Here is a 10,363-nt window from a genome sequence, read left to right as displayed (position 1 = left end):
CACTTTCGATAGCATTTATGTTTTGCCATTCTGGCTCGATTGTTTTGTCAATCGGAGCTCTGGAAAGTGCATCAACTAAGAGTAAGGACTTTCCTGGTTTATAAACTATATCGAAATTGTACTGGGCTAGCTTAGCTGCTAATTTAGCCAGTCTTGAATTCGGCTCTCTAATATTTTTCAATATTGCAGAGAAGCATGGTCGGTATGAACAGTGAAATTATTATCATAATAAATCATTTATTATCAGCGATCTAAAGTGATTGATACAGTATGTAGCTGCTAACATTTCGAGATGTGATGCAGGCCAGTTTTCTTCTGAATTGGTGAGACGCCTTGAAACATACGCAACTGGTTTTATAACACCGTCAAAATCTTTTTGTGCAAGGTAACCTGCTATTCCAATAGCGCATGCATCTGTTATGATATACGTCTCTTTGTCATCATTATAATGCATCAATATAGGTTTTTGAATCAGACAGTGAACACTGAGTATAGATCATCTATTCCAATCATGCCCACTGCTGAGGTCATAGTTTTAACCTCATGTGGAAAACCCATTACATGTAGAGCACTTCTTGATAGTGGCTCAAATTGCTGCTTAATCAGTCAGGAGCTAATCAGTTGGCCCTTTCTCCATCGCCCTATTGATAGTCCAATTCATAGCATTGCTGATAATCGGACCACATATTCAGTTGCATATTCAGTGCTTGTAAAATCTACAGATCAAGCTTGGTCTAGTAATGGGAATTGTATTGTTGTAAATAAAATTTCACCCAATACACCCCAGGTTGATATCAATATTATTGAGTTGAACATTCTCAATAATATAAAATTTGCTGACCCCAGCTTCTTTCAATCAGCATTGACTTCTTACTGGGCACATCAGTATTTGCATCAATCATGTCTTATGAACAAATTGGTCTCTCTCCCAATTCACCTGACATTCAAAACACCGTTTTGGGATGGATTATCTTCGAATCTCACAAAACAAATGATTCCATCTCTAGCCTATTTCAAAAAATGTAACTTCTAATTTCATATCAGCCAATGATGTGCCCAATCAACTTGAAAAAATTTGGAGAATTAAAGAACTCTTGTCTCCTATTTTGCCATTTCCTGAGGCTATTGGTTTGTCTTGAGGATGGCCATTTCATGGTGTCACTATTATGAAAAGACAATTTCTCAGCATTAGGACAGTCAAAATTTCAAGCTTTTGAACATTCTAATTCCCTTGAAAAACTGCTGGCTAGACAACCATAATTGAAAGAGCATTATGTCTCTTTCATGTGTGAATACCAAGAATTGGGTCACATGCCACCTGTTTCTCCATCCACCTCAGAGGATAAATGTGGTCACATACCTCATCATGCAGTGTTTAGAGCTGATTCCACTACTACTAAGGTGAGGGTAGTATTTGATGCCAGTGCCAAATCCTCTACTTCTATCACTCAACGATGTTCTCTGTGTGAGATCCACTATACAACCTGATTCATTCGACATAGTCTTGTGTTCTTGTATGCATAAGATTGCCTTCATTGGTGATATAACCAGAATGTATAGGCAAGTAATGCTGGATCCAGCAGATCGTGAATTTCAAAGAAATTTCTGGCGGGAGGATCCCTCATTGAGCATTCAAGAATAATAATTAAATACTAAATACTCATTTAATTAAATACTCAGTTATGGTACTACCCCCGCTGCATGGCTAGCAACTCATACTTTAAATGAGCTTGCTAAGCTTGTAAGCAGTCCTGATTCTCCAGTATTTCAAGTATTTCAAGCTGTTTGTAATGATTTTCATGTGCATGATCTTATAACGGGGGCATCAACAGTGGCACAGGCTATTTCATTGGCTATGGAAATGATTAGCATCCTTCAAAACGGCTGTTTTGAAATTCTTAAATTCATGTCCAATTCACCAGAGGTATCGGCTTCAATTGTGAAGGCATCACAAAAGCTTTACGCTTGTTTCAGCTTTACGCTGATCAGTATCAGCTCAGCAGTCGAGCAGTAAACAGTGTCTAGTTGTTAATCTTATCTTTCCGATAGCTAGAGAATGGATTTCTAATTGGAACCGTTTGTGCTGCTAAAATATAACCTAAAAAGTGGATTTTCGTATTGTGAATTGTTGATTTTATTATTACTCATGAATTAAAATTGTCTGTAATAAAGTTAAAATCACGTGTTGGCGCTTCCTAAGTGACTGTTTGCAATACGAGTGAATCGTAACTGTAAAGTGGAGTATTTTTGTTTTGTGTGTTCAGGTACTCTGAATACATTTATTTTGTTTGTCAGTCAAGTTGAACAATGTCTTTGTGTGGAAATTGTCGGCAAACTGTTAATAGAGCCCATAAGGACAAAGTAGAGTGCAATAAATGTAAAACACTATTTCATGAACAATGTGTTAACGTTAAATCTGCCGATCTACAAGCCGGTAAATCTTGGCACTGCTCTGTATGTAATTCTAAGAGTTCCACTACGTATACTTCTGTTAATCCCCCGAAATCTGATTCGTCTCCTGTTGTAATTGTGAATGTGCTTGATGATTTGCTTTCTCGGCTTAAGACTGACATTTTGGAGAGTCAGAAGAAGTGTTTCAATGATCTTTGGAGTGCAGTTAAAGAGTGTAATACAAAACTGTCCGGTTTTAATGAATTGTTGTCCAAGCATGAAGAAGAAATTGAAGCACATGCTACAGACATCAAAAAACTAGAAGCAGAAAATGTTGCCTTAAATTAGAAAATCTTGGCTCTTGATGCGCGTATTGATGCGATGGAACAATACTCGCGCCATAATATGGTCGAGATATTTGGTATTCCGGAATCGCAAAATGAAAACGTTAACCCTAGAATGGTAGACTATATTTATATGGTGTCATTGGTAGACATGCGTAAAATTTACTCACATAGTGGTATTTTGGGGTAAATACATTAATATGCAAAACTGTGTGATAACTTATGAGATATTATTATTATTATCATCATCTGCAAACATGCTCAATATAGATTTAATGGAGATTGAATTGAAAAAAGCTGAAAACTACTTGGTGAGATATTAAAAAAAAAAACTGAAATATTGTCAAATATGTAGCATTGGTGTCGAATTATTTCAGTTTTGTTGAGGCACACAGTCACTGCACGGTTTGTTCTGATGCTCACCACATACTGGAACATTACATAATAAACAATACATTGTATTAAACCGCCTTTTCGTATAACTGCACTTGCTGCAATATTTCCTTTCCCCTTTTTGTTGATGTTGCTCATCATTCCCCTTTCCTTTCTCAATATGAAGAACTGTTGTCAGTGACATCTTCAATTTCCTTGTTATAGTTCTATTTTCTAGTCTCATACTCTGCCACTCCTGACAAAGCTGCTTGTGCAATGTTAGCATGAAATTTGTCCTGTTCAAAACAAGCTTTGGATTTCTCGTTGTTCTATAATAATTGTGACTATAATCACAAAACTGTTGATGGTCGCAATGTTCAACATATTATAGAAAAATGCCATAGTCCATCGTTTGGTCTTTCTACTGTGGTTCATTGCATGACACATTTGGTCGAAACTGTCAACGGCTCCTTTTGTTGAATTATAGGTCATAATCATCTCGGGTTTCCCAGTTCCACTGTTGACAGTCTTTTCTCCATGCATAGTGGAAATCAAAAGAACAATTTTGTTTTTTTTCGGCATGAAAGACACCGCAGAGACATCATCATGGAACAAAAAGATAGAAGAGTTCACTTGCCTATTCTCAAATTTGCAATCCTTGAACTCAGAAGGAAAATGAGGCTTATTTTTTCGTATTGTCCCTACAACTGTAAGCTTATCCTCATTGAGCATTTTTTCCACTAAGGGTACACTGCAAAACCAATTATCCATTGTGATGTTTCGATTGGATCCCTTGACAGATGAGGTCAATGTTCTGACAAAGTAGTCAGCTGCTGGTTGGTCGGTGGGTGTTGTCCCTTTGCCAAGATATGGCATTGCACTAATCATGTACTTCGAATGGTTGTCACACATCATGAGTATTTTCAAACCATACTTATCGGGTTTTGATGGTATGTACATACGAAACTTGCATTTACCCCTGAAACCTACTAGTTGTTCATCAATTGTGAGATACATGCTTGGCTTATAGTGTTTCTCGCAGTTCTTTAGTAACAAGTCCCATATTTCAGATATTGGAGCCAGTTGGGTCTCCTTTAATCGCTCTTCTCTTGTTTCTTTCTTATTAAAATGGAGGCAATTTGTCAAAAACTGGAATCGCTTTTGTGACATTGTTGCAATGTATCTCTCTCCACAGTAGGTGGAGTCGAAGAGTAGATCTGTGGTAACATGATTATCCTTTAGGGCTGCAGATAACACTTGAAGTCCTAAGAACGCCTTCAGCTCTGGTAAATCCACATTAGAGACAGTGGGATTGTTCTTCACTTTGTAGTGTTCTCGTTGCCTTTCAATTTCTTCGTTTGTGTGGGTTAAAATGATATCAATAATCTGGTCTGTGAAAAAAAGGCTGAAACATGATAAGGGCTCAATTTTTTCTCTGGCTTCAAGAGTTGGTCCTGGTCTAATATTCACAATATTTTTTCTAGGGATTTTACCACGGTTCACTGGACTTTCACACTCCCCAACGTATTCATTCTTACCTTTTTTCCATTGAAATTTCACTGATGCTCCAGGATAATCAATAATATTATTCCTAGTGTTGTCTTGAAGATTGTCTTTTTCTGGTATGTTTTGTTCCCCTCGAATTTCGGTTGTTTTCGCTGTGTTTTTTCTCTTCTTAGATGTAGAATTTCTGTTCTTCTCTTCATTCTTCTTACTTCTCTTTGATGAGCATGGTTGGTTCCTTTTTTCTTCTTCCAAACGTCGTATTTCTTCTACTGTTTTCCTGATATCCTCTTGGAGTCTATCTGCAGAGCTTTCTAGCTGGTCGTTTGGGTCCCAATATCCAGATTTTCATTGCTATTATCCCATTCCGATTCAGACACCAATTCTTTCTCATTAGGTGTATCCTCTACTTCATCTGTCTTGTTATCTTCAAGTAGACGAATAAGTTCTTCTTCATCATCAAGGAGGTTGCCACTCTCCAAATTATCTGAAAATGAAACAAAATATCATATTATAATTTAGAAAAAAAATTCGCTCCGGCAGCTGGCGGTCGAAAAGAGTGCATTTCATTCTTATCTTGTGGTTGCCTCTCCCAAGAGGGCCTCAAATTTTCATCCCCAAATTTCACCCCCCTATAAATCAATCGTTCGCGTTCAATGATGTCTCAAATTGTAGGTCATAGTAAGGGTCTTATATGTACCAATTTTCAAAACGATCCAGTCATTGGACGAATTTTAGTGATTTTCTCAAATTTTCATCCCCTAATTTCACCCCTTACCCCTAGACCGATTTGGCTGGATAACGAACTCGACCGAGATATTCACATGATTGATTTTTGTGCAAAATTTGGTTGTTCTCCGACAAGTGGTTCGTTAGTTATCGCGTTCACAAGAATCTGTACATATATATATATATATATAATATATATATATATATATATATATATATATATATAATATATATATATATATATATATAGAGAGAGAGAGAGAGAGAGTATGAATTTGAACGGACATCGGATTTGTGTTATAGGGGTTCTGAAACGTGTAAAAATATATCACATTATGCATTTGCGATCATGAGGGTAAGACCAATAGTGCATTTTTTCTAATGAAATGCACTAATAGTATAATAATAGAAAAACACATTTCAAAACAAACATTTAGGCAACGTTTATATGTAAGCTTTTTGGTATTTCATAAAAACTGATGAGAAATATGAAATAAGTAAGATGAAACAAGAGATAAAATAAGTAAGTAGCAATGATCTTACCACTCTACATTCCAATAATAATAAGAATGAAGTAAGGAAAAAATGAATAATGATTTGTGAAAAATATGTCACCACACAATTTGTTGTAGATGTAATGATTTGAAAATAATGAATTAATTTGTTGAGATTTTCGAAGTACAAATGAAAAAACTTTCAATATTCTTATATGCAAATAAGGAAAAACTACTTCTGCTTAGATTAAATTTGTAATTTATTCCATGAACTATTCTCTAAGGTTGAAAATACAAGTGCATATCAAATCTAATAGGTATATGAGCATTGAAAGTAATCATAAATATTATAATTTAGTTATATGGAACCAATTATTCGAAAATCATTATAAGTTAATATTTTTCTGCCCCTCAATATTGGTATACATGCTGTAAAGCTCTTCCTGGGGGAGTCACTCTCACCTCCAAGGATAGGACAATACACGTAGGGTGATGTAATGCTGTATTTAAATGCCTCACGTTGGGCCGGCAAATCATGTGGTGCGTTTTTTGAAGGCTTCACACATGTAGAGTGAATCTTGTACTGAATCAACGGTGTAGAGGCTATAAATTTTGCAATTGCGTGTGTGGACGCTGAGTGTACACCAGACTGATTGATTCACTACAAGATTCAATACAATTGTCGGAATCGCGGGAGGCCTAAACGCTCGCTCACCCTTGATTCTTCTAATGACAAATTGTATAGTGATGAAGTTTTTATAAGCAGTGTAGCGATCGCTAAACACTGAAGACGGATACCTTAAAATTATTACCTGTGAAGAATGAGCATACAAAATCATACAGGTCGAGCAAAAATCCCGATGTAGATAATTTACGGGACTGCGTCTCTAATAAGTTCTGAAGGATTAAAATACGGTATTTGGACCAAATATCGTTCAGAATATACTTCGAGAACAGAGTCTTGTCGGGTTTTAAGCTCTATTGTAGGAATTTATATGATCTCTGGCTGCATCTGCTGTACAAATGATGTGTTCGCTCCTAAGTCGAGGTTGGTAACAGATAAAAGCTGATATATGAGCAGGTAAGGACAAAGAATAAATATCTCGATCTGACCCCACTCGCTACATCCACTTAGACCTGTTCCAATATCCAGCTTAATTCAATTATTTCAATGATCGTATTCGATCGGTTCTTGATGATATAGAACGTATCAGACACAATAATTGACAGGCTTAAGAAATAATCGAACTCAGAAAACGAATTAACAAAACTGGAATATATTATAATAAAATATATGATCTCACAGTGCAGATTCAGAATATAATTTACAGATTGAAAGTGGTTTAACATTAACAAAAATGATTAGCAGTTTTCTTGTACTTGCATGATATCATGCGTGATTCAACAGAATTTTACAATTGATAAAATTGAACAGTTTTGAAAAAATAATGAAAAAATGAATTATAAAATATTTTTAAAATGCTCGGGGTCGTGGTTCTGGCAGCGGAGGATAGCTAATCAACTACAAGTTCGTAGAAATGCTATATGGATAAATTCTAGGCTCTTAAATGCTAAAGCGCTTGTCGGCGTGGCCAATAATTTAACGAAGAAAATTTTATGTTTTTCTGCACTGAAATATTTTCGAAGCGTAGATTGGGGCCCCTTTTAAACTTATAACTCACGTGAAATTCCTTGGCGGTCGTGGTTTTCTTCTTTAGATCAAAAATCGTTTGATCGGCAGCAATCCAGGCTTCGGTTTCAGCACGTGTGGAATTTTAATTTAATATTTCCTTCACCAAATTAATTAAGGGATAATTTACTTTAAACTTTTAAATTTATCGATTGATGAATATAAATTTACAAATAACAAATAGATTGGCCTAAAATATTGGCTCACAAATAAAACATATAAAATCGAACAAGAAATTTTTACGAATGGGTCTTGGTAACTATAAAGAGATCTGAACGGTGAGGATTTCAAAAGGGAAGTGCTCCTTTTCTCTAAGCTTCTTGGCTAGACCTTTCTTCTGAGAATCTCAATGTAATAATTTGCATGAAAATTTGCCATTGGTAGAACGATTGTGACGTAGACGTGACGTCAGTGGCAGGCAGTAGAATATAATTCCTTTAATTACAATAATAATTCAATTTATGTAATTCTTAAAACTGCTTAATCTTCTAGACATAGTTCCTCTCATACAATGTACATGTGCTAGCGTATATGATAAGGCAGGGTTGTTGTCTGATAGTAGATTAACATGTGTTGCTTTCAAACGATCACCTTTTTGGTGCTATTTCTATGCACTATGATTGGCTTAGGCTTGCCAAAGAGATTTAATTACCATGTGGTTCAGTTGAAGTAACCATTAATAAATTAATATTCTTATACAATTTTTATTAGGTTTGAGACTGTTATAATTAATTTCTGCCGTTTTATCAATAATATACTGTTCATGCTATGACCTAGTTAGTTACAATAAGACCTGACATATAATATAATTTCTTAAATAATAAATAATTTCAACGATAATACATACATTTTATTTTTTATTCGAAATTCTTGGTCCTTTATTGATAGTTTTATAATTTTTAGAAATGATATTATATCTTGCGTGAAGCCAGCATGACATTTGACAATACTTTGAATCAGTCAGCTGCGTTCGAACTGTTTTAAAAACATCTGATCGATAGTAAACAAAGTGTAACCTCAAAATCAGTGAGCAATTCATAAATAATTCGTGTTTTATTTGCAGAATAATTATAATTTTATTGAATAATTTTCTAGAAAATATTCGGTACAGAACGGTACTCTTATCTAATACACAGTTACTGATAAGTAAGTGTTATCGCTCGGTCGCTAACTATTCCTTTAGCAAATTCTTTCATTTTAAAAGGTAATCACAATTTTCTCTCTTCTCATGAGATTTATTAGAAAGATTCATCACAATGCCTGAAATTTACTTCACCAAAGAATATATGTTTGGTAGACATACGTAAAATTTACTACTAAAAATTTCAAGTGATTGGTAGATATGCGTAAAATGTTCTACTAAAAAGTACATGTGTTTGGTAGATATGCGTAAAATTTACTCACCAAGTTTTACAGAAGAATTTCTTACAATGCTGTCCCGCGTTTTATCAATGTGATCACTGCACAGTCACAGACACAACTGACTGGAGGAAGCATAACTCAGGCGCCAGGCAATTACCCCCACTCCTGAAGACGTGACACGGCTTGAGGATGCCCTATGCGTAAAAATTACGCAGGTCTACCATTCTAGGGTAATGAACTGATTCTCAAGGTTTGTCGCGAGCTTGGCGTTAATTTCGGTCCAGAAGTAATCAGCTCTTCTCATCGCCTGCGGAAATTCGGGAACCAAACGTCAGCGGGCATTATAGTCCAATTCGTGAGGAGGAAATGCGTCGATGATGTTCTCAGAATGCGGCGGGAGAAGCGGTACCTGACGGCGCAGCAGATCGGCTTCCACAAAGACGACAGCCCCATATACGTCAACCTGGCATTGTCACCCAATCGTCGAAGGCTGCTGGCAGAAGCTAAGAAAATCAAGAAGCTTGTGGGCCTCAAATTTGTATGGGTTGACCGCGCGGGATCAGTTAAGATAAGAGAAAATGGAGGTAGTAGAGTTAAAACAATTGATGATTTGAATGCTTTTACTGTGGTTTCAAATTACAATGCAGTGCAGGGATCGAGGGGAGAGTGAACATAGCTTTTCAGTTGTATATTATTATTTATTCAATCTCAAGTTATCTCCCTTCAAGTTGAATTGTTTTATTTCAAATTTAAATATTTTTTTCTCTTATCAGATTCAGCTGGATTGGCCTCTCCCTTCATATTATTATTCATATTATTCCTTTCTCGTTGTCTCGTAGAATTTTTATTTATAATTTTCAAGAGTTTTTTTTTATCTCTGCGAGGCGCGCAGTTCTTGTTTTCTTCTCTGGAGAGTTTGTCTTTAGATAACTGACGCTTATTGTGAGAGTATATTGAGACATCAAGAGTATATTTAAACATGGATGAGTTTGTTTTTATAATTTTCTTCATATTTGCTTTATTTATTAGGTTAGCCAACTAGTTACATAGGATGTCTAATTCTTTATTCTCTTGTAGTTGGTAGCGGTGAGATGACAGGCCTAATTTTATTTTCATATTATTATTATTCATATTATTCCTTTCTCGTTGTCTCGTAGAATTTCTATTTATAATTTTATTCTCCTCACTATCTAAATAGACTCTAGTTCAATCTACCTCGATTAATTGAATTACAAATGCGGATTAAACTAATTGAATAATTGAAATCATTATCTCGACATTCCTTAGTCAATTTATTACTATAATCATAATCATCATAGAATCATATAATCTCATCGAATTCTATCAACGCACGTATATACGGTGGCCTACTTCAGTAATTATATTCAAAATAAAAATAGCGTTTGTCACATTATTCTTTATAGTTAAATAACGATTAGCCTCCTGCTTGGCATCAATCGGTAGAGCATGAGAAATAT

At 35.4% G+C, this 10,363-nt stretch overlaps 1 protein-coding gene across 1 annotated transcript; it reads left to right on the top strand.

Annotated features, from left to right (window-relative positions):
• Positions 1-2,715: 2,715 nt before the first annotated feature.
• Positions 2,716-9,555, top strand: LOC120349615. The gene is made up of 2 exons (XM_039420064.1): positions 2,716-2,838; positions 9,115-9,555. Exons 1-2 carry the CDS (start codon positions 2,773-2,775, stop codon positions 9,553-9,555), a joined length of 507 nt encoding a protein of 168 aa, XP_039275998.1. The 5' UTR covers positions 2,716-2,772.
• The last annotated feature ends 808 nt before the right edge of the window (positions 9,556-10,363 follow it).

Source organism: Nilaparvata lugens, chromosome 2 (assembly GCF_014356525.2).
Source record: "Nilaparvata lugens isolate BPH chromosome 2, ASM1435652v1, whole genome shotgun sequence".
Classification (NCBI taxonomy): Eukaryota; Metazoa; Arthropoda; class Insecta; order Hemiptera; family Delphacidae; genus Nilaparvata; species Nilaparvata lugens.
The sequence above is the reverse complement of the archived record's forward strand: the minus strand, read 5'-3'. Positions and strand labels throughout refer to the sequence as shown.

Excerpts from the sequence above, each read along its gene's own strand:
- LOC120349615 (XM_039420064.1), top strand. The coding sequence starts at position 2,773 with ATGGAACAATACTCGCGCCATAATATGGTCGAGATATTTGGTATTCCG. Across the intron at positions 2,839-9,114 it reads CGGAATCGCAAAATGAAAAC|GGTAATGAACTGATTCTCAA; the intron begins GTTAACCCTAGA and ends CTACCATTCTAG.